General features: G+C 49.4%; 2 protein-coding genes across 2 annotated transcripts in view; one reads left to right on the top strand and one right to left on the bottom strand.

Moving 5' to 3' along the window:
* The first annotated feature begins 2990 nt into the window (after positions 1–2990).
* On the top strand, positions 2991–19653 carry Ddx27 (DEAD-box helicase 27). Its single transcript, XM_003467809.5, has 21 exons — positions 2991–3153; positions 4076–4222; positions 5784–5843; positions 6095–6260; positions 6906–6952; positions 7064–7150; positions 7835–7940; positions 9611–9784; positions 10932–11082; positions 12464–12563; positions 12667–12808; positions 13430–13583; positions 14647–14728; positions 14825–15002; positions 16569–16675; positions 16832–16934; positions 17789–17883; positions 17966–18089; positions 18435–18522; positions 19348–19422; positions 19535–19653. Exons 1-21 carry the CDS (start codon positions 3061–3063, stop codon positions 19551–19553), a joined length of 2298 nt encoding a protein of 765 aa, XP_003467857.2. The 5' UTR covers positions 2991–3060; the 3' UTR covers positions 19554–19653.
* Positions 19498–24529, bottom strand: part of Znfx1 (zinc finger NFX1-type containing 1) — a 31524-nt gene continuing 26492 nt past the window's right edge. The window contains exon 14 of the mRNA XM_063248197.1: positions 19498–24379. Within this exon, the coding sequence (XP_063104267.1) occupies positions 21938–24379 (2442 nt within the window). The 3' untranslated portion in view covers positions 19498–21937. The remainder of the gene's footprint in view (positions 24380–24529) is intronic.

Below are 24529 nucleotides of genomic sequence, written 5' to 3'. Positions count from 1 at the left end.
TGCACCATGCCTCCATCTGTGATTCATAGTTTATGTTTTACACACCCATCTTTCTATAACTTCTTTTTTATTCACAATCAAATTTTTTTGAGATCCTCTCATGTCGATACCTATAGCTGTACTTTTATCATTTAAACCATTATTAACATCCTGATTTGGACTTACCACATCTTCGTTACTAATTAAGTCCTGCATCTGTCCCCCATCCTATGCTGTTACTACTTACTATTCTCTTATTACGGACTAACTAGGTTTATTTATTTATTTATTTTTATCGGCACCGGGGATCAAACTCATGACTGCCTGCTTGCAAGGCAGGTGCTTATGCTGCTGAGCTAAATCCCCAGCCCCAGGTTTATTATTTCACAAGGATTTTTTTTATAGTTCTTATAATGTCCCAGGAAGTGTTCTAAATGTGTGGTAATTTTTCATTGTTTCAAATAGTGTTGCGGTATGTTCACAGTGGTCCAGTGTGATAATTTCTCTAGAAATAAAAATTTTAAATTCCATATGAATTTTTTTTCTCTGGTTCTGGGGATTGAACCTAGAGCCCTTTTTTTTTTTGTCTTTCTCATTTTTATCGGTACCAGGGATCGAACTCACGACCGCCTGCTTGTAAGGCAGGTGCTTATGCCGCTGAGCTAAATCCCCAGCCCCAGAACCTAGGGCCTTTTTAACACACCTACTTCCCAACTTTTTAAACTTTTAAGACAAGGTCTTGCTAAGTTCCTAAGTTGCTCAGGCTGGGCTTGAATTTATGACCCTCCTGCCTCAGCCTCTAAGAGTACTGTGATTATAGGCATGCATCACCACCCTGGCTCCCTTTCCATTTTTTATTTTGAGCCAGGGTCTTGTTAAACAGCCTGGGCTGGGCTTGAACTTGCAATTCTTTAACCTCAGTGGCTTAAGCGCCTGCCTGGCAAGTGTGAGGTCTTAAGTTCGATTCCTGGAAAAAAAAAAATTCTTCCAAGTAATAGAGTAAAGCCAAACTCACCTTTCCCGGGGCCAGCAGGCAGCCTAAGTGTGTGTTCAGCACGTGGCAGTCCTCGGGTGTGGAGAACCTAGGGTGGCTGGAGCGAGCAGGCCCCACTCGAAGCAGCAGGTTGTGGACCGGGGGCGATATCAGGACATTTTTGGTTGTCACAGCGGGTGAGGAGGACGGCACTGACGTGTAGTGGGTACAGGCGGGGATGCTGCCAAACATCCTGCAGTACACAGGAGGGTTCCCAGCAGCCCAAACGCCAGTAGTGCCAACACTGAGAAATGCTTGACCTGGAGGAATTAGATACATGTACCAACTCCCCTCCCAAGAATGTCTTCATCACCTACTGCAAGCATGTAGTAATGAAAACACTTTTTAAAAAAGGAATTATTTAGCCACAACAGTTTTTTAAATTTAAATTTAAATTTTTTTTGGGGGGGGGATCGAATTCACAACCTTGCGCTTGCCAGGCAGGTACTTAGGCTACTGAGTTAAATCCCCGACCTAATTTTTATTTTTTATTAGTACATGTGTGCAGTATATAATGATTGCATTCTTCATGGGGCTTAGTTCTTTCTCCATTCCCACCCCATCTGCTCCCTCCTCTTCCCTTCATCTCTTGTTACAGCATGGATGAATCTTGAAAGCACTGTGCTAGACTCTAAGCCAGGCACAAAAGGACGGTGACTGTATATTGTCATTTTGCAGGAACCATTTAGAACTGACTGAATCATAGATGAAGACAGTACATTAGAGGTTACCATGGTCTGGGGGGGAGTACAGTGGCATAGTCATTGCTTAATGGTTACAGTGTTTCTATTTAGGGTGAGGAAACTGTTTTGGAAACAGTGATCATAGCTGTACAATATCATGAGTCAATTAGTACCATGAAATTCTACACTCAAAAATGGGAAAAATTGCAATGAAAAGCCACTGTAACCTAGTTTTGTGAGGCAGCTATGACTCTGTTGTAGGTAGAACATGCTGATTTGGAAGGGAGACTAGATGCTTGTATTTGGAAGGGGGGACCTCATACAGGAGGAAAGTTACATACAGGAGCAATCATGAGCTGACTTTTAAGATTTCACAAGTGGATGAGAGAAGGGCCAAGATGATAGTGTGGCCCTGTAATTCCAGCACTCAGGAGGCCGAGGCAGAAAGATTCCTGTGAGTGCAAGGCCAGTGTGGGCTACACAGTGAGTTCAACACCACATGGAGGAAATCTCATCACAAACAAAACCAGTGGATAAAAGGAAAAATTGCTAGTAAACTCTGAGTCCTTTCCTTCTAGGGATCCTGATGCTACTGTTGGGCTAATAATCCTGGCTCTGTTAGTAATTGGCTGTGTGACCTTGCAGCGTCTTTGAGCCTCAGTCTCCTCATCTGTAAAATGGCAACAGTAATAGGTACCAGCAGGCTGTGGTTGTCATAAGGTTTCAGTTAGTGAGTATGTGTAAAAGTACTTGGCTCAGTTCTAGCATTTAGTAAACATTATGTTTGCAATTCTTACGTTTTGTTTTGTTTTGAGATAGGATCTCTCCATGTAGTCCAGGATGGCCTTTCAAATCGCTTATACAGCCCAGGCTGGCCTCGAGTCTACAGCCATCCTCCTGCCTCAGCTTCTCCAGAGCTGGAATTACAGGCATACACCACCATGTCGTTTTACATTCAAAGCGAATACTGTAGGCAAAAAAATGTAAGAAAAAAATCCACTTATCTAAAGGTGCTAACCGTTTATTGTATTTCTGCCACGAATGTTTTGTTTATGAATATAGAGCTATAGAGCTCAGCAAAGGAGCTCTTTAGGGTTTCTCCGTCCAGGCCGCTGGCACACTCGTCAGATTTCTGAGCCTGGTCCTACACAATGGAATTTTAAACCAGAGCCCGCCCCTGGATTTCACCGCAGAAGCCACGCCCCACGCAGACGCATGCGCACTCTGGGTGTCCCGCAGGAGCGAGAGTTGGGGGAGGGTCTTCCCGAACGGAAGTGACGCAGATGGCGACCACAAGGAAGTCGCGGGAGAGGGCGGGACTGGCCGCGCGAGGAGCTCACTTCCGGGAGTGGCTTCTGCTTCAGCATGCTGGCTGAGCTCGGTTTAATCGGGACGATAGGCGAAGATGACGAGGTGCCGGTGGAGCCCGAGTCTGACTCCGGGGACGAGGAGGAAGAGGTGTGAGCCTGGCGGTGGTTATGAATGCGGGCGGAGTCCCTTCCCCGTGGGTCTCAGGGCCTTGTCCTTGAATCGTCAGCCACCCCCGGGACGGGCTCCCCGGGATCCCGAGATCTGCCCCGGTTGGCCCACGCCAGCTTTCACACACCTCTGCTCTGCTGGCGGTGCTGTTGCGTGTCGCCTTGCTGGACACAGTATCCGTCTACTGACCTGCTGGTTAGTCTAGACTCTGCCGCAGTGCTGTCCAGAGGTGCAGTCCGTCTTGGTTCCTGCGCAGAGAACCGTGTTATGCATCCACCCATTCGAGGCAGGGTTTCCTAACGATGCTAGACATGGTGTTAGCTGTTGGGACTTTGCAGTGAGCAGCGTGAGTGGCGCTCTCCCGAGGCTCACGTTGGAGAGGGAGGTCACAGACAGTACCTTGTGGTTTGGAAGAGGCGCTTGCTGGTCAGGGACTCCGCCCAGGTGTTCTCTCTCTGCGCTTGTCCTTGGCCTCTCCAAATCACTCCTGGTCTCCCTCACCTCCCCGTCTTCCCATCTCAAGCCTTGGAGTGATTCTTGGCAGCTGCTTCCTTCTCTTCCCATTTTCCCGACCCCCCTGCCCGCAGCAGCCTCCTGTCTACTCTGTGTTTCTGAGTTGGACTATTTAGATTCTACGTAGATTCTGTAAGGGTGGGAGTTGTGTTCATCGGAATGAAGCTTGTGAATTGCGTCCCTCAGCTTTTGTACCCACTTGCTCATTTTTGGCTTGCTTGATCTGTCAGTTACGAGAGAGAGGTGTGTTAAACATCTCTCACCTTTGTAAATCGATCGTTCTGTCCCTGGGACCTGCTTTGCCTGGTGTAATTCTGTCCTCTTCCAGCCACCTTCCCTTTGTCCTTTCCATCCTGCCCTGCAGTCACCCTGTTTCTTCTCTTCCTAGGGGCCCATTGTGCTGGGCCGAAAGCAGAAGGCGCTGCAAAAGACCCGCAGTGTTGATTTCAACCCTGACTTCGTGTTCTCTGAGAAGGAGGCGCTGTACGATGACAGCTGGGCCCTGGCTGATGTCATGAGCCAGCTCAAGAAGAAGGTAAGACAGTGCTGATTAGTTCCGGAAGGTGGGCTGTGAAGGTCATCATTCAGTGGATTCTGAAACCCTTTGAAAACGTGGTACAGTTTTGAAGGAGATCACAACCCACATTCTTGATTAACATCAAGGTATAAAATGTCCCAAAATGGATTTAATGCAAACTACAGTTACGGTCATATTCACCTGTCTACAGCTGACATGTGGAAGTATTTCCTGATGACAGCTTTCCCTGGTGGTGAGGTGGAGAGCTCTGATTTACTTAAGTGTGTGTATTAAGGCGGACCTTGATTTTGTAGTGCATGCGTTTCGTAGCAGCCACTCAGTGGTTTAAGTCCAGCTTAGGCCACATGAGATTTCCTTTCTTAAAAAGAAAAAAAAAAAGATTTTAGAGGATATTTGCAGATGGCCCAATGATTGAGTTAAGAAAACATATGTGGCTGTGTTAAAGAGTTGTCATGTTTAGATGTTCACCCCTTATTTTGAGTGTTAGAAAGGTACTTGGATCAGGCAACCTTCATTCTTTTTCTCCTGTTTCTTTTTTCTCTCTCTCTCTTCCTTCCTTCCTTTCCTCCTTCCTTTCTTAGATAGGGTCTTCTGTAGTCCAGGCTGGCATTGAACTTGTAGCAGTCCTCTTCTCTCAGGCTCCCCAGTGCTGCGATTATAGGCCTGTGCTACCACGCCTGGCTGCTTACCCTTTTTGAATTTGTTGCTTATCTGCATTACCTGAATTTGCTCAGCATTAGTAGACTGTGCACTGTGCAGTGTGCTGCGCACTGGTAATTCCAGCACCTGAGAGATTGAGTCAGGAGAAGTTCCACAAGTCTGAGGCTGGCCTAGGCTTCCAGTGAGTTCCAGGCCAGCTTGGACCATGTATACCAAGACCCTGTCTCAACAAAACAAACACTGTGGACCCTTGATGCTATAAACTCAGTTCACCCCTGAGGGCTGCTTTCACTCAGGCCCAGGCTCCTCAGAGTCCCTCTCCTGGTCGGGCAGATCTCAGGGGCCTTGGAGAGACCCGGCCCAGGATTTCTCAGTTAACCCCGTGGAGGAAAGATGTTGCAGTGTTCCTTTCAGAACTCTTTAAGGGTTAAATCTCCATCTCAGACCATCAGGAAGCACAAGTGGCTGGCATTAGGGTCATAACTCGCGACTGGTCATGAGTTAAAATTCCAGTCATAACTCAGGTTGTTCATATATCAGGCCAGTTGTAACTTGAGGATTCACTGTAAATAAATTAAAGGAGTGGGTTGTAGCTCATTGGCAGAGTTCCTCTGGGTTCAGTCCCCGGTTACACAAACAAAACAAAACACACACCAAAAGAGCAAAACTTCAAACAAAAGGAAGCCGGCTGCATGTTTGTGTTGCTATTAGTCTACAGTTTTACTTTTTACAAATGTACTATTTATCTAATGCATTTTTCTCCCTTTGGACTGTGGGGAATCTACAGACTGATTAATTTGTCCAATGCCAGAGAGGCCCTTTCTGTATTACTGGGACCTGACGTTCCAAAAAGCCTTGCTGAGTCTCAATATTTTGTTTTCTTTACTTTTCTCTGCAGAGGGCAGCCACTACCTTAGATGAGAAGATTGAGAAAGTACGAAAGAAGAGGAAAACCGAGGTGAGTAAGAGAGGGAGCCACCTCTTGCTGTTGTGCCGGGAACTGTACCCTCAGCACCTCCTCGTCCTCCTTTCTCCCTGAACCTGAGCTGGGCGCAGCTTACACAGGTCGCCTGCCCTGTGCTTGTCACCCTATTCACTGAGAAGCATGCAGCATCACATCCAGGCTGCAGAACTCAAGGCTGCTCCCTTTAGGTTCTGAATTTCCTGAGGTTTGCAGTTCCTTCGATTCCTTTTGAATTTTGTTCCTAGGATAAAGAAGCCAAATCAGGGAAGCGGGAGGATAAGGCAGCTCAGTCAGGCTCTGACCTAGAGGAGCAGGAGGGCCTTGAAGGGAAAGAGGAAGCAGCAGGCTCTGCAGATGAGGAATCAGAGACCGACTACTCGTCTGCTGAGGAGAACATCCTCACCAAAGCAGGTAAACGTGGTGGGGGAGTGGGACGTGGGACTGGAACGGGCATAGCGGTGCATGTCTATAATCCAGGCACTATGGCAATTTTGAGCCAGGCCCGGGGAGAGTTAGCAGCCTAGTGAGACCCTATCTCAAAATTTAAAAAAATTTAAAAAGGGCTAGAGATAAAGTTCAGTCTGAAGATCCTTGGCTCAATCCCACCAAAAAAAATGGGACTGAAACTTGGGAATTCTCTGCCTCCAGTTGGAGAATTCCTGTCCTTTTTATAAAGCACTTATTATGTTCAAGGTTTTCTCTTCCTTTGGGATTTTGTTCAGGTCTTTGTACTTTGCAGGCAGTGTCCTCTTTCCCCATTCCAGCCCCACACGGCTGCCAGATGGCTGTGTGGCTAAAACTTACTGCAAGTGACCTACATCTGGGGTCTCCCCCATGTAGCACGGAAATGGGCACAGAGCTCCGTAATGTAGCCTGTTGGGAGCCTGGGTTTGGGACTGCACTTGGCAGCTTTCTTCCTGTCTGGCCTTAGGCAGGTCACTGAGCCTCGCTGCCCACCCAGTGTCCTAATCTGGGAAGCGAGGCGGGTATGTGGGCTCAGAGGAGGCTCTCAGTGCTGCGGGTGAGCCGTGGCGTCACATGGGTTTTACTCCCTAGATACACTCAAAGTAAAGGAGCAGAAGAAGAAGAAGAAGAAAGGACAGGTGAGCGTGGGAAACAGGGCAGCTCATTTGGGGCAACCTGAAAGGACTTTGAGGTTTTCGTGGTCTTGAGGCTTGTGCTGAATCCTCATCCGGTCTTCTGGGCGGCCGTAGGAAGCAGGCGGATTCTTCGAAGATGCGTCCCAGTACGACGAGAGTCTCTCCTTCCAGGACATGAACCTCTCCCGGCCTCTTCTGAAGGTAAGGCTTCCTTTGGAACTGGAGTCGATTCTTAACGGTGTCCCCTTACTGGGCTCCCGGTTCTCTCAACTGTGTTGTCCACACCGCTGCTAGAGGGGCCGCTGAAGCGGTGAAGTCCATCCTGGCCTCCTCTCTGAGCTCTTTATGGTTCCCATTCACTTGGGGTGCAAGTTAGGTTCCGGGACGCTCTGCTCCTTCTGGTGCCTTCTGATAACCTCTCTTTGTGCTCCCTGTGCCCTGGCCACGTGGCCTTGCTGGCCATCTGCTAGGCCAGGCATCTTCTTCCTCAGCACCTTTGCACTGATGTCCCTCTGCTTGGAAGACTCTTCTTCCAGGAGTTTTGGTGCTGTCACCGCTCAGGGTCCCCTGCACAGCCTTCCCTCCCAGGCCCCTGATTTGCTCATTCTGTGTGAGGCGTGTTATCTGCATGTGACGTGTTTGTCTCTCGGGCTCTCCCTTTCTGCCGGATTGTGAGCTCCGAGGCAGGCCTTTTGTTTTGTGTTTTGTTGGTTGTATTTATTGCTGTGTTCTTAGTGTATAGCATGGCACCTCACATGGGGCAGGCTCTCGGTCTGTGTGTGGGCTGAATGTCTGAGGGGACTCACAGAGACACCTTGTCTGTTCACTCCCTGCTGAGACTCTGCCCCGCCCTCCTGCCCCTCTGGCCCTGTCTGTTCTCTTCAGGCCATTACAGCTATGGGCTTCAAGCAGCCCACGCCAATCCAGAAGGCATGCATCCCTGTGGGTCTGCTTGGGAAGGACATCTGTGCCTGTGCAGCCACTGGGACAGGTGAGGGGAAGGGGCCATGGGTGGGAGCAGGGTCCCTCACCCAGGACAAGGCTCCAGCTTGACTTGACAAAAGGCTGGCTTATGAACCATGCTTGGGTTTTTGGGCCATATAAAACGTTTACTGCAATACATACTTGGTAGTTTCAATGGCTTTTGAAGCTGTAGTGGAATTCCGAGGTGACCAGTTTCTATTTTGTCTTCACAGCAGTGTTTTGAAGCACATAGGTGCTGTTTCTTATGCACCTTGCTACCCCATTCCAAAGTTTAGCTGGATAAAACTTGGGGAGACAGGAAAGGTCCTCTGTTGTGGGGGAGACCAATAAGTGAGCCAGAAGTGAGCCAGAAGTGAGGATTGCCAGGCCCTGCCAGAGCAGGGACAGGAACTTGGGCAGGAGACAAGGTCTTGCCACTTTGGCCCCAGCAGGTCACCTCTCTGACCTAGCTCCCTGCAGCTGCTGGGGCAGAGAGACACTGAACAGTCTAGTCCTTAAAATGCTGTGCTAAAGACAAAATATTCACCTCGTCAGCTGTACCCACACAGCTCAAAGGAGCAGGCCAGTTGGGCCAGTTGGTTTGTAGAGCCTGGAAATGAGCTTCATATGAACCTGAATGGAATGGGCTGACGGTCCTAAGCCTCTCCCTTCAGGTTACGAGTGACGTGTGACAGCGGTGTGTGTGGTCATCACTTCCTGTGTCACTCTTGTCCTGTGTCCTCCTTGTCAGTGCTGGATCCCTTCCAAATCAAGTGATGGGGTCTGGAGGGTGTCTCGGCGGCCTTTTTTGTAAAAGATGGAGAATTGCCACCTTTAGCTTGTTCACACGTTCCTTTTGGAGCACTTTGCCGATCCATTGAGCACTTTATTAATTGTTCAGTTACTGTGCTAAAGAAATAAAGGTGGCAGTAAATAGGCTTTTCAGAGGTTGACAAGGCCTGGCTCATTCAAAAATAAATACATTAGAAAAAATACGGTAAAAGCACCCCCAGCTCTCCAGTTTACCCCCTCGTCCCCCAGCCCACTTTTGTGTTAGGATCACTGGATACTCCAGTGTTTATAGATACATATGCAGTTGAAATATATTTGAAGTCAAATGCAAATGCATGGATGGACCCTCCCTTTTTTATTTTGAAATAGAGCAGAGGGAAGTAATAAAATAGTGAACAGAGTCCCTTTGATCCTTACTTGGTGTTAACATACCACGTAACCATGGGAGTGTAATGTTTATCTATCTCAGGGCGGGGGGTGTTGTTCAGTGGCAGAGAGCTTGTTTAGTATGTGTGAGGCTCTGGGTTCCATCCCTCGCACTGCACAACAAAATTTTATGTCCAATTGGCTGCCTCCTGGATGACTTTTATTACCTTCATGGTTCTTTGCATTGCTCAGATATTTTTACTTTGACTATATAGTTTGAAAGCAGCAGCAAGTTCTGTATGTTTTTCTTGGGTGTGGTGGTGCACACCTGTAATGCCAGCATCTGGGAGGCTGAGGCAGGAGGATTGGGGCAAGTTCGAGGCCAGCCTGGGCTACATAGTGAGACCTGGTCTTAGAAAAAGCAAAGAGAGGGAGAGAAGTAAGTTTTTCATGTGTGGACCAGACAGGCTTGGTGTGCTCCATGAACGCCGAAAGCCAGGCGGAACTGAACCTTCGCTTGTTTCCCTGCCACCTTGCCAGGGAAAACCGCAGCGTTTGCTCTGCCGGTCCTGGAGCGTCTGATCTACAAGCCCCGCCAGGCCCCAGTCACCCGTGTGCTGGTGCTGGTCCCCACCCGAGAGCTGGGGATCCAAGTGCACTCCGTCACCAAGCAGCTGGCGCAGTTCTGCAGCATCACCACCTGCCTGGCTGTAGGTGAGTTCCTGGGCTGAGCGCAGCTGGCCGCCAGCAGGCCGTGTGGGGCGGGGAGGGCAGAGTGGGTGGACAGACGGGCTCTGTTCTGCCAGCCTGGGGCTGCTGGAAAAGGCTTCAGGGTGAATGCACTTAGACCTTACCTGACAAAGGCGGGTGTGGGGTCCCATGTCTGTCGGGGATTGCACCTAGGAGGCTGAAGCTGGAGGACTGCTGCAAGTTCAAGGCCAGCTGGAACTGCATAGTAAAATCCCGTCTCAAAAAGGCCAAAACAAAGCAGCAGCAACCACAAAACAGAGCCAGGGAGGATGGGAAATCTGGAGAGCTGGGTGGATTAGTTTTGACTGAAGAAATGATTGATGTCTGGCAATTAAAACAAAAATAAATTTAACAACCACTTCCTTCATTTAGGCAGAATGTACTCTGCTGAGTAAATTATTTCCTACTGAAAAAAAAACCCAAAAGAAATTGTGTTTTCACGTTTTCATCATAGATAATAGGAGGAGGAATGGACACTCTCTAACCTTGAAAAATGAAACTTCAAAATTATGAAGATTTTTTTTCCTGGTACTGAACAAAATTGAGGATGTAACGTGTGTATCTTTAGTCTAGTGTAAATGATGAGTCAGAGTATGTGGGGCAAACCTTACTTGCGTGTAGTTAAATGATAATGTTATCTAGCCTGCATTTTGCCCTCTTTAAGTAATTAGAATTAAAAAGTGGTTTTTGGGTGCTGGGGATTTAGCTCAGCGGCATAAGCGCCTGCCTTGCAAGCAGGCAGTCGTAAGTTCGATCCCTGGTACTGATAAAAACGAAAAAGACAAAAAAAAAAAAAAAAAAAATGGTTTTTGTGCTCATACAGATTCGTGGTCAGTGCTCACAGATGCTTCTCTCAGTCCTTGGAGGTTTTAATCATTCTATTCTGAAGTGTTTTAGGGTTGTTACTTTTTTATTTTTGCACCTTGTCCAATTAGAATTGGACTGTGTCTCCCAGTGCATTGCAGAGTTCACAGAGGCGAGGCCTCTGTCGGTCTTGCTCTTAGGGGTTTGCTGTGCATCTGGTTGAGGCCAAGCCAGGTGGCAGGTGTTCAGTGTCCACTGATGAATGACCTGCTGACCCGGCTACTTGCTGGGGCTCTCCTCTTCACAGGTGGCCTAGATGTGAAGTCACAGGAAGCAGCTCTTCGGGCGGCCCCTGACATCCTCATCGCCACCCCGGGTCGGCTCATTGATCATCTGCACAACTGCCCTTCTTTCCACCTGAGCAGCATTGAGGTGCTCATCCTGGATGAGGCCGACAGGTACGCCTGTCTGTGGGCCACAGGGGTCCAGCGACTCTGAGGTCCCGAACGGGGCTGGAACCCTGGACGTGGCTGCTGGCACCCTGGGCTTTGCTGCGGAGCTGTCAGCTGTGGGTGTGAGATACTCTGTAGCTGCCCACACTGGGCCTCTGTCCAGGTTGAGCCTGGCGTTTCCTGCTTGCTTTCTCTCTAGTAAGATGGTGAAGAGGTAAGGTAGGGTAGATGTGGGCTCTGCCACATCCTAGCTGAGCTGTGGATGTTAGTAAAATTCTCAGAACAAAACTTGTCCTTGCCGTACATGGGGACAGGAATAGTACCCCGCCCACAGTGGGGGGCACCAGGTGGTAACACAGGGGCAGTATTGTGCACAGTGAGGCTGCCACATACTGTGGAACTGTGCTGGGGACACCCTCTCTTGTCCCGTCTCCCGTCCCACTTCTGTCTCGCTTCCTTTTCCTCATACGTGTCCCATGTACTCACCTCTTTGCTTCAGCTGAGCCAGGTGACCCGAACTGGTGATAGAGTTTGGGCAGGGAAGTCACAGGTAAGTCAGAGCATGTGAAGGTTGACTCGCAGATCGAGGCACGTCAGAACTAAACAGGTTCTCGCGCCAGCTCCTACCCCGTGTGGCTGGCCGGCTCTTTTCCTGGCATGGCCAGCAGCAGCTCCCCTCTTTCTATTACTGTTGTCCTTTCCCTTCTCACTGGTGAGTCCTGTCGGGGTGCCCTCCCCGCCTGCTCTGCAGTGCTGTCCCTGCACCTTGAAATGACCTCCTGATCTCCCTCGCCTCCTTCAAGTTTCCATCTGAGCAGAGTGAAGGGTGCAACATTGCCCAGGATTCTCCCAGCAGTGGTTTTTCTGGATCCAGGCACTAGGAGACAGCTAGACAAACCCAGAGCGTGAACAGGCTGAGGGAACTTTCGAGGTGAGGGGAGGCTAAAGAGACAAGAAATACCGCCATTCGCACTACAGGAACTTTGGTGCTTGGACTCAAATAGAAACAGCTATAAAATCACATTCTGAGGCCAGTTGAAGAAATTTGAATATAACTAGTAGTTTAGATTCTTTAAACACTTCAGTGTTGGGGGGTAATTATGATGCTGTGGTTAGGCGAAAGGTAATTTTTCTTAGGAGATTTGTGCTGCAGTAGTTGGTGATAAGATGTGACATCTGTGACTTGTGAAAGAAAAAGAAAATAATTCTTGGTGGACCTTGGAGAAAGGGTAAAATAACAGTTACATAAAATAAAATAGATGAGCTCCAAATACAGCTAGCGACAGCAGAACTGTGGTCTGTGTGGTGTTCTCTGTCCCCTGATGAGTGCCACCCCAGCGCACCCCAGTACAGCGTGTGGTGTCTTTCCTCCCCTCCGCCTCTGCAGGATGCTGGATGAGTACTTTGAGGAGCAGATGAAGGAGATCATCCGAATGTGCTCCCACCACCGCCAGACCATGCTCTTCTCGGCCACCATGACCGAGGAGGTGAGCGGTGCAGAGGACCCCAGCTGGGCTTGAGGGAGCTGCCTGTGTGAGCCGTTCACCTCGAGAAGAGAGAGCTGAGTGTCCCTGGCTTTGTGCTTGGCAGGTGAAAGATCTGGCCTCAGTGTCTCTGAAGAATCCTGTGCGGATATTTGTGAATAGCAACACAGACGTGGCTCCTTTCTTGCGGCAGGAGTTCATACGGATCCGGCCCAATCGCGAAGGGGACCGGGAAGCTATTGTCGCAGGTGAATCCAGCGCGGGAGAGGGATCGTGGGGGTTTGCACTGAAGCCGTGGCTTCTGCCCGCTTCCTCTGTCTTCTCTAGCTCCGTGCGCCACACTGCTGTCCATTCACTCCAGCTTCTTCTGTGCGAGTCCCTGCTGTCCTCGCCTTGCCTCCCTCCTGCCGTCCAGTCCCTGGGCCCTCCCACATACCTGCCCAGTGCCTGGATTATTGCAGCAGCTTCTGCTGGTTTTTCCTGGTTCCACGGGCCCTTGGTAATTCATCCTTCACATTGCACATCAGGTCTTCACAAAACATTTGCCCTCGGTACTTCGTTATTTAACACCCTTTGGTGGTTTCACACAGAAATCCAGACTCTTAGAGTGCATGTCAGGACCCTCCAGGACCTGCCCGCGAGCAGCGCCCCTGGGGAGGCCTGTTGGTGGCTCCTGCCACATTGCCTGCTTGAGCCTTCTCATCCCACCGTGCTCGTTCTTTACTCTCTGACGTTATCACTCCCTGCAGGGCAGGGTTTGGGCCTGTCTGCCCCAGTGCCGGGCACAGCAGCTGCCCGTCTGGTGAGGAGGGGTGGTGTGTTGTGTAGGAATCAGAGACAGCTGCTGGCTCACTCTTCTCCCCTGCCAGCTCTGTTAACGAGAAGCTTCACCGACCACGTGATGCTGTTCACTCAGACCAAGAAGCAGGCCCACCGCATGCACATCCTCCTGGGGCTCTTGGGGCTGCAGGTGGGTGAGCTCCATGGCAACTTGTCACAGACCCAGCGGCTGGAGGCCCTCCGGTAATGTTCTGGGCAAGGGATGGCACTCCCCAGTCCTCCTTGGGCATCTCAGAGGGCGTCACCCCATTCAGCAAGAACGTGGGACCCAGAAGGTTGTCTTAGATCGGTAGTAGATATAGCAGGATGCCATGCTTTGAAGATTTTTATCTAAGCTAGGGTGGTGGCTGGGGCTTCTAGGCTAGGGCAGGAGGTTCCCTTGGGCCCAGGACTTTGAGGGCATCCTGGAAAACAGCAAGACCTCATTTAAAAAGAAATATTTATTTATTTATTTTATTTATTCATTATACAGTTCAGGCTGGCCTCGATCTCACTTTGTAGCTCAGGCTGGTCTCAAACTCGCAAAGAACCTCCTGCCTCAGCCTCCTGAGTGCTGGGATTATAGGCATGAGCTGCCACGCCCAACTATTTACTTATTTCTGAATCTGAGCACAGTTCTAGATGCATTTAGAACTCTGCCTCTGTCCTTGTGGGTAATAACCCTCTTGGCCAGGATCTTATTCTGGGTGGGAGCTGTTACGTGGTGCTACTGCAGGAAACTGGGAAAATTAGCACATGGTCCATTTCTGCAGTTTTCCCAGAGCAGGGACTTCCTTGGGTCCAGTTGAACAGAATTTAGACTCAAAGTCAGCAGCATCTGCTTTCCACGCACCATAATTTTGTGTGATTTTTCATTTAATTCTCACAGAACCCGTCTGCATCCTGTTCATCAGAGCTGCTCAGAGGTGTTTGTTAAAGCAAGGCAAATTTGAACATTGAGACATTTGCCCTGTCCTTCCCTGAGGTCCAGCTCAGTGTGTCTGAGTCTGTTTTGTACTCACTGCCTGAGATTGTGCATACGGAACCACCTTTGCCCTACTGAACGGGGCAAGGTTGGGTGTGTGAGTGGTGGATGGGCTAACATTTTGATTCTGTCCTGGCTGTGGTGCTCTGCGCCCTGCTCATTGACTCAAGAGGATTGGCAGTGACTCTAGTGTCCTCTTCTGTTCTCTGTAGCTCAGGCCCTGGGGGAGCATTGTTGGGGTAGGGTGTCTTAGTAAGTGTCTCTGTGGCTCTTTATTTCTAGGCGCTTTAAGGATGAACAGATTGATATCCTTGTGGCCACAGATGTGGCAGCCCGTGGACTTGACATTGAAGGAGTCAAAACGGTGAGCAGGTCCCAGCTTCCTTGTACTTGGTGGGATCTCTGCCACCTCCCACACTCTTTTCCCCCATCTGACTGATGCTCGATTCTGGCTTTCCAGGTCATCAACTTCACCATGCCTAACACAATCAAGCACTACGTGCATCGGGTGGGGCGAACTGCGCGCGCTGGCAGGGCTGGGCGCTCTGTGTCTCTGGTAGGGGAAGAGGAGCGAAAGATGCTCAAGGAGATTGTGAAGGCTGCCAAGGCGCCCGTGAAGGCCCGGATTCTTCCCCAAGGTGAGGAGGCCCAGCTGTCATCAGTACCACGTGTCTGCTGTGGGGCAGGGGCACAGGATGGCAGCTGAGAGCAGCACTGCCATCAGCACCAGCTTGAGTCCCAGCTTTGCTGTCTCCCTGCCGTGTCCCCTGGCAGGTCCCCTCATTTCTGTGGGCTTCAGGCTTCCCTGAGTGCAAGGGTTGATGATAGAAACCCAAATGAAGAGTCTGCCTGAGAGTGCTTTCCCACGAGGGGCACAGTTCCCAGTCACTTTCCCCTTTGTGCTGGTGTGGAAGAGAGCGGGGAGGAAACTGCACCCGTAATTTTTTTTGGAGCTTTCATCGTTTTTGTTCCTTTGCTCTGTAGAGGTCGGGTCAAACACAAACGTCTTTTAAATTACTTTTTCTGTGTGTGTTACTGAGGATTGAATCCAGGGGCTTTGTAATGAGCTATATCCTCAACTCATTTTTAAAATTTTTAAATTTTGAGACAGAGTCAGAGTCCTCCCTGTCTCAGCTTTTCTTGAATATGCTGTGATTTACAGGTGTACACTACCACTCCTGGCTACTTTCTTTTAATGTTACAAAAAACAATGTTTGTTACATATTAATATATGGAAAATAATAAAAGTATAATTCTGTATCAAAGAGCTCACCTGTTTTAGCACTTGGGTTTGTACTCTTTCAGACACTTTGAGACAGGGTCTCACTGTGTAGTTCAGGCTGGTCTTGAACTTGCTATGTAGCCCAGATAGCCTCGGGCAACCCTCCTGCCTCAGCCTCCAGAGTGCTAGGATCACAAGCGTGTGCCACCACGTCTGGCTCGCAGGTGTGTTTTTGTCTCATTTTTATTGCATTCTTCCCATCAGTGAGTAGTTGCAGGCCCTGTTTCAGTCTTGTCCAGGAGATGGGGCTAGAGCAGGGAGCAGGGCAGCTAATGTTCTGTGAGGGAGAGATGGTAAGTACGCTCATGGTCCATGCGACTGAGAGGAGGAGGAGGAGGAGGAGGAGGAGGAGGAGGAGGAGGACGGGGAGGGGGAGGGCCTGCTTAGAGAAACTGTTCAGCAGAGGCCTCAGCAGCTGGCGTGAAACTGGGTACCGGGTGGTAAGAATGAGGCTGCCCTGAGCAGCAGAGTGCGCTCTCTGAGAGAGCTCGGGCGGAGGCTCTGCGGTGAGAAGGAGCTTGTGTGTGAATAAAAGAAGGTGTGTTCGGGCCCAGGGCAAGGGGGGCTAGGGAACAGAAACCTAGAGGTAGACAGGGGTACTCTCAGGGGCTCAGGATTGAAATGAGAGCAGCGGGAAGCCTTCTGGGGCAGTGGGGGAGAGGAGGGGATTTGTTGTTATTGTTTTGGCAGGGGGAGGGAGTGATGTTGCCCAGGCTGACCCAGGACTCCTGGGCTCAAGCTACCTTCCTGCCTCAGCCTCCCTAGAAGCTGAAATTATAGGCCTCATTCCAGCGCTTAGTGGGAGACGTTAGGCTGAGAAGTCACACGTTAAGAACCATGTTTATCTATGTCAGTAAATATTTACATTATTTTCATTAGCCATATCTTTTTGCCCTCAGTAATGTCCTTTTTATTCTCTTAGATGTTATCCTCAAATTCCGGGACAAGATTGAGAAGATGGAGAAGGACGTGTATGCGGTGCTGCAGCTGGAGGCAGAGGAAAGAGAGATGCAGCACTCGGAAGCCCAGGTGAGGCTGTGAAGGGGGCTTGTCGTGCTGCCCAGGGACCCGCCACAGGGGCTCCCTGTGGTCCCCTCTGTGGAAGGCTGACCAGCCGTCAGAGCCCTCGGCATTTGCAGCCAGTGGCTATCTGACGAGCAGGTGCGGCCTTCACTGTCCCCTCAGATCAATGCAGCCCAGCGGCTCTTGGAGAAGGGGAAGGAGGCCCCAGACAAAGAACCTGAAAGGAGCTGGTTCCAGACCAAAGAGGAGCGGAAGAAGGAAAAAAGTAAGTCGGGGCTGGGGATTTAGCTCAGCCGCATAAGCACCTGCCTTGTAAGCAGGCGGTCGTGAGTTCTATCCCCGCTACCCATAAAAGTGAAAAAGACAAAAAAAAAAGTCACGGAGAGATTCCTCAGAACGATGAACCTAGAGTTACCGCAGCACCCAGCCATCGGGTGGCTCTGACAGGAGCTTTCCAGTAGTCACCTGTGTGCCAGTGTCCTTTGGAGCACTAGTCAGAGGGGCCAAAAGGTGGAAACAGGTATCCGTCCATCAAAAGTTGAGGGGTAAACAAAGTGACGTGTGTGTGTTTCATGCATGCTCACTTGAACGTTGTTCATCTATAATGAAGTTCTGAAAAATGCCACAGGTGAGCCTTGAAACACGTACCCTTTTTCAGTTAGGCAAGTGTATTGGGCGGGCAGGATAAATTCCTAACATCGGATTGTAGGTCAGAGAGTATGAGTGTTACTAGTTTTGTAGAGATTGCAAAATCACTTTTTTGTGTATGTCAGGCGAGCAATTTCAGGATATACTGCCTTTATTTGATGGGATGATGCCTTTATTTGATGTGTTAAATTTTCATGTCAAAACTACAGGTATAACTAACTACGTTGGTAGGAAGGCGTAGGCTACCGTAAGTCAGATCTTCATTTTCCATGGCAGGGTATCAGTAGATAATGCCTTAAATGGGTTAATGGAGCCCAGTCCGACTTAGTGAGTGGAAGGTGCTCACTAGCTAGAGGGATTGCTACTTTTTAAGTTGTTATGTACCAGTTTAAAATAGTTGTCCTTCTGGTTGTAAATTTAAGAAAAGATTTAAAGTGTTCCCTGAACGCTCATGCTGTCTTCTCATCCCAGTTGCTAAGGCTCTGCAGGAGTTTGACTTAGCCTTAAGAGGAAAAAAGAAAAGGAAGAAGTTTTTGAAGGATGCCAAGAAAAAGGGAGAGATGACGGTGAGTGGCCGGACGCCTCTTGGAGTTGGAGCACACTGCATGGGTAGGGCAGAGCCGATTGTCACCCTCACTTTTTCCCCAGGCAGAGGAAAGGTCCCAGTTTGAAATCCTCAAGGCACAGATGTTTGCTGAGAGGCTGGCCAAGAGGAATCGCAGAGCAAAGCGGGCCAGGGCAATGCCTGAGGAGGAACCAGCCAAAGGTCCTGGTAGGTGGCTGGGGAGCCCTACCTGAAGCCAGCCTTATAGTCGGAGAGAAAGTTCAAGCGATAGTGAAATAAGCCACGTTTTTTGGGTAATTGGCATACACAAGTGTGTACAGCTTCAAGGAGTGGGGTGACCCCGCCATTGTTGGGAAGAGCTTGCAGTGAACTCTGACCTTTCTGACCCTGGAGCCCAACTATTTCTTGGCTATGACTTAGAGGAGCCTGTGAGGGTAAAGGAAGGGAATAGTTTCTGGGTGTCAGTGTCCACTGAACTTGGACTCATTCCCTAGGGCTTTACCTGGTTTAGGAGCTTGTGTCAAAGAGGATCACAGCATTCTCTGTTCACAGCCAAGAAGCAAAACCAGAGGAAGAAATCTGTGTTTGATGAAGAACTCACCAACACGAGCAAGAAGGCCCTGAAACAGTATCGAGCTGGGTAGGGCTTTCGGAACACCACAGTGAGCCCCCTGTCCACCATATGGCAACCCTTAAACAATTCCTTCAGAGCAAGCTAGTGGTACTTTTCCAAGGCGGGGGGGGGGGGGGGGGGCAGAGATCAGGAATCGAACTCAGGACCTCATGCTTGCCAGGCAGGCACTGTGCCACTGAGCTGTGTACCCAGCAAGCTGGGTAGGGTTTTCAGTGGTCATGGAGCCTGTGGTGTTTCTATGGAAACTGTAAATCTTTTACTTCTATTTCTACTTCTCAAGTACTGAAGCTTTATCATACATAAACTCAAGGATGCCTGTCTGTTCTTCATACTTGCTGAAGGTCATCTGTGGGTCCCAGAGTAGAAACAGAACGGGGAGGGGTTAAGGTACCCCTGCTCTGCCGTTTGCCAGCCCTCCAGCCCTGGAGGTGAGATGGCAGAAGCAGAGCTTTCTCGAAGGAGAGGAGTAACAACTGTTACCTCGGGATCAGATCTAAACATTCCCAAAGAATCCCGGCTTGCCCTGGGAATATGCCTCCCTGCTACATCCTTCTGTCATGAGGCTAACATGGGGACACACACAGTGCCTCCCACATGATCTTACATGCATGCACAGGTAAACGAATGGCTTCCTCCAACTTTGTTTCAAAGGTGGGGCCTGATTTCCAGAAATGCACATTGTCAGGCAGAAACACGTGACTTGGGACCCATACCCTGATCGCCAAGTGTGCGGCGGTGCTGCTCTTCCCTTGGGGCTGGGGCTGGGGCTGGGGCATGGGTGACATAGCCTTCGTGTTCAGTGTGTGGCCTGTTTGCTCTTCTCTTACGCAGCCCTTCATTTGAAGAAAGGAAACAGTTGGGTTTGGCCCACCAGAGAAAAGGAGGAAACTTCAAATCCAAGTCCAGGTGCTGTTGTTAGGGAAGGCAGGAGGTTATGGCTGTGGGGTTGAAGAAAATTTTCCTTCCTCTTTCTTGTCTTACTCCTGATTTTTTTTTTTTTTTTTTTTTTTGGTAACAGATACAAGAGGAGGAAGTAGCTGTAATGGCCTGAAGAAATTCGTGAAAAGTCTTAAATCCCTTCCCTGTGGGAAGTCATCCTGTTTTGGCTTATATAATAAACATTTGTTTTAAAAAAATTGTTTATAAAGCCTGTGATTTGTGCATTTAAAAAGTAAGAATTTGGGGCAGTGGTGTACAGCTGCTTCCTAAGCGTCATTAGCCAAGACTCCTGCCTCGGTTGGCTTTCAGAGACAGACACACCAAGCCGGAGAAAGCTAGTTGGGTGGCGGGGAGTAAGTCGAAGTTTCTTGCTTTAGTGGTAGAGTCCACCCCACTCTGTCATGGACACTTGGAATGCAGTTTGTGCTTGGACAGGGATTGGGTGTAGGGTGAGATTTCTGCTAGGGAAACGCTCTTCTGTTGATAGTGCAGAACTAAAAGTATCGCGTAACAGCACTAGCCTCATGCCGTGCTGTCCGATTCCATTCACTGTGTGACTTTAGACAGGAAGTTACTCTTGTTGCCAGTGAACAAACCGGAGCTTGGAAAGACTGGTTCCCCAGGATTGCACAGTGGTGATTCAGGTTTTTGAAATCAGTGTACCCGAACTTGTACTCTAACCCTTACCACTTGCTGTGAGTGCTGCGCTGCTGAGATGGAAGCTGAAAGGGGGCAGAAAGAACTCTGACCCCGTAAATGAGCTCCTCGTAGAAACCAGCTTTTACACTGTGGGATGATGATTGTCCTTTTTTGAATCATAGGCCTGTAAGAACTACAAGAAAGCTGTGGGGCATCCTTTAGGATAACTGGTTCATGTTCCGTGTAATTTTAGGGCATGTGTTGGCCCCCCATCTGCACACTGTAACCCCAGCACCTGGGGCTGAGGCAGGATAGCAAGTTTGAGGCCATCCTGGACTACATAAGATGCTGTCTCAAAAAACCAAAAAAAGCCCTGTAGCAGTTACCAACATGGTCCAATTCAGAACGTGATGACACACTTATGAAGGGATATGGTTCAGACTCATCTGTATGTGCTTCACAGATCATGCTAAAAAAGCCACATGCAGGCGAGCACACTGCTACATGCCTCTAATCTTAGCATTCAGGAGGTTGAGGCAGGAGACTGCTGAATTTGAAGTCATCTTGAACTACATAGCAAGATCCTGTCCAACTGAAAAAAATAAGTGCAGAACCCTTTTTAAAAAAGGGAAAAACTGCTTATGCATCGATCTCTGGAGGGTTCATGAAGGGTACACAGGGGTACCGCTGGAGAAGAAAATATGTTTACCACGAGTAGAAAGGTCTCATCCCCTAATACAAGAACCCAAAACCAGAAAAGCATTGCAGGTATCACCCACCCTGTCCCTTGTCTCAGGCCACTTCTAAAGGAGACATAGACCACTCATTTTTTTCAATCTGCTTTTATTAACTGGCTTTATAGGCTAAAGTGCATAGTAAAGACAAAAAAAGAAATGCTTACGTACAAAGGACCAGCATTAGAAAGGACCTGAGATGCCTAAGTGTCTGTTCTAAGGGACACTGGATAGAAGGAATGCGGATGCAAGGTGTAGGCCTAGGGCTGGCTTCTGGCCTGGGGCTGAGGCCTGCAGAAGCTGTGGGCATGCTAACCCTGCCTAGGCAAACAAAAGCTGTGAGAGGATGCTGGGATAAAAGCTCACACCTGGGAGAGATGCTGTTGGCACTGAATGGGCATTTAACTCCATTTAAGGCCAAGGGAACCAGCCCTGCTACCCAACCTCTCCCAGGGCAAGGAAAGAAAAACCCTGTCGGAGTGCAAGTCACAGAAAGGCTATGCGGTCACTCCTTACCTGGGCCTGCTGCATAAGCCCTTAATTGGGGGAGGAGGATACTTTCCAATTCTCAGTGACTGAAGCTGGGCCAGGGTGAGTGGCAAAGTCTTGTCTATCACATGCCTCCATCTCCTGGAGGCTGGTGCCTGAGGGGCAGGGCAGTAGGAATTGTGCTCCTTGAAGGGGTAAGCAATTCATGAACTCTGGGCCTCAGTTTATTAGAAAGTTAGCCTGCAAGTTAGGGCCTAGAAGTTAAGAGCCTCACTGATTCATAATTTCAGCGTTGGAAACACTGCAGAAGAAACATCTGACCATGTCAGGACCTGGAGTTACTACTGTGTAGCTCTGGGTAGATACCCTAGATACACTCAAGGGAATCTGTCCCCTAACTTGCAGAAAAGGAAAAGAAATGAGATCTGTTAATTCTGGTTTCAGTTCTGGAAGTAAAGTGCTTATTCTAGCGCAGGAGTAAATCTAAAATCAAATGTGGGTAAGCCCTAAAAGTGGGTTCTTAAATAGATGGTAAGACTACAGGACAGTAATAAAAAAGGTTCCTTCACAAGGAAGCCAATCCCTGCTGGTGGCCAGGGCAAAAGGCAGCAGTGTGCCATCTACATCATCCTTCGGATCTCCTCAAAGTTCATCATGTTGTTGGCTGTGTCAGACCAGGCAGCATGCTGGGCTCCGTCCATCTCAGAAGCCAGTTGGTTGCTCCTTTCCAGAGTATGATTCTCACCACCAATTATCTCCTGACACTCAGGACAGGTGCCTCTCTGCATGGCTCCCCCACATTCACTAATCAAGTAGATGTGACCATTGGGGCACTTGAACCAGTGGCCACGAGGAAAACCCATGGCCTTGACGATCTGTACTCGCTCTTCCTCTGAGATGCCCAGGCCAGAGCAGGGAAGGGTGGCTTTCAGAGCATCCATCTTTTTCTGCACAAGCTGTTCATCCTCCTGGGTGAACTTACATGTTCTCTCAAGAATGTTCCGAATACTGGAGACCTCCTCTGCTACGCTACCTTTCAGCCTCCCCTCTGCCATCTTGCAGCGGGTCAGGAGGTTTACCAGGTACGTAAGCCTCTGGATTTCACTTTGGAGGTCACTTAGTTCCTGGCTGGTAAAGCTCAAGCGTTTCTTAGCCAGCCAGTCATGGACCTGGTCTAGTCGAGTCCTCACTCTATTTTGTTCTAAGACATGTACTTTTTTCAAGGAATTATGCAGACTGGCCATGTGGTCATAGAAGCTGATGTAATTTTCAACAAGGCTGAGCTCCTTCACTGACAGATGTTGCTGGGCCAGTTTTTCCTTCAGCATTCTAGAGTCTTCAGGAAGCAGCTGGTGGAGGAGGCTCTTAGTCTCCAGTAGGGCCGTAAGGCGTTCCTGGTTGATGGCAATTTCCCCTGTTGAGCCCTGGATCTTTAACTTGACAATTTCAATCTCTTCTAGCCGCTGTTTAATGCTGGTTCCGTATCTCAGATTTTTGCGGATAGGTACCTGGCAGATAGGGCAGACCTTCAACCTGATGGCAATTTCATCATCTTTCTGTTCATTCATGTAGCGGTCTAGGGCTTGTACCTCAAAGAAGTGGCTGCAGTCTTCTAGCTGTACAAAACGGGCATCATGCTCATCCTCAAAGCCAAAGAAGATTTGGGTGACCTCATCCTGGTGGCAAACACGGCACTTTTTGGGGCATGGCTCTCCACACAAACCAATGCAGGGGTGGCCACAAGCCAGCAGCTTAGTACAAGGCACATAGCATGGGGGTCGGTCACAGGGTTCAGAGCAGAGCTTAGTGCACTGGTAGTGCTGGCAACGCCAGACACAGGGTTCCACGCAAGGGCTGCATAGCTCCCCACACTTCTTCTTGCACTGGCTGTGGACACAACGGTTCTGACATGTCCGCTGGCAGGGTGGGCATTCACCAATACAAGGCTCCTGGCACTTGTGTGAGCAGATGAGCAGGCGTTTGCAGGGCTGCTGACAGCGTACGTGGAAGCGCCCTTCAAAGCAGCTGTGGCAAGAGCCGGGGCATGGATGCCCACAGTCCAAGACGGTACCACATTTGGTTGTACATTCGACTGGCATGTCATACTTGAGGTCTTCTACATTGCCACATTTTACCTGTTGGTTGTGCCCACATTTGAGTTTTACAGAGACCATTTCTGGACATAACTGCACACAGCCCTCACCACAGGGGTGGCTGCATCTGTGGCCACATTTCAGGACCTTGGGACAAGGCTCCTGACAGCAGAAATCTGACTCAGGCATTGAACAAGGAACCATCTGCTTGTGGCCACACTGAGGAATGGTTTTGGGTACCTTCACTTGACACGGCTCACACTCCTGGAAGCAAACAAGGGGACACCGGTGTCCATCTGGGCAGATGACCTTCTGACATGGCTTCATGCACTGGAACTCTATATGTGAGGAGTCATAGGGGTGGCAGGCACGAGTGCAGACATGCCCACAGCCCAGGCGGAACTCACAGGGCAGACTACAGCCTCCTTCGGGCACCCTTTGGAAGTCTGAAGCTTTGGATACTAATGTATAGGTTTCAGGGTGGTTCTGGCAGCAAAGCTGGAGGGTCTGGCCTATTTGATTGTTCTCTCGAAGGGTATGGATGATCCTGCTCCACAAGGGTACCTTGGCCAACATCTGCATGTTTCCAATGCAATACATGCCCTTCTTGGCTCGGGACAAGGCCACACAGATACGGTTGGATATCTGAAGAAAACCCACCTTGCCTTCCTGGTTGCTCCGCACAAGTGAAAGGAGGATGATGTCATTCTCCTCCCCTTGGTATTTGTCCACAACATGGACCTTGACACCAGCAAACGTCTTGGCTGGCATGAGTTTCCGAAGGCAGAAGAGCTGTCCAGTGTAGGTAGTGAGGATGGTGATCTGGGAGGGCAGATACTCCTGGCACAGGAAGTACTTGCATAGCTCCACCACAAAATGAGCCTCATGCTGGTTCTGATGGCTTTTGCCTTCTTGGATCTCCTGTTCAGGAAAGTTATGTTCTACAAAGAAAAGGTTGGAAGAGACTCCCTGAGAAGGAAAAGGGATATATTAGAAGGCTTACTCATGACACTTGGTTTTGCTCCCTATCTTCACATGCTCTGGTCATTGACCTTGCTCCGAAAGACAATTTTGCACATAATCTTTAATTATGACGTTACTTTATACTTAGTTTTGAGG

Source organism: Cavia porcellus, unplaced genomic scaffold, assembly GCF_034190915.1.
Source record: "Cavia porcellus strain 051 isolate PalLab524CR breed Dunkin Hartley unplaced genomic scaffold, mCavPor4.1 scaffold_5, whole genome shotgun sequence".
In the NCBI taxonomy this organism is placed as follows: domain Eukaryota; kingdom Metazoa; phylum Chordata; class Mammalia; order Rodentia; family Caviidae; genus Cavia; species Cavia porcellus.
Note: the sequence above shows the minus strand (reverse complement) of the source record. Positions and strands in the feature narration are given on the sequence as shown.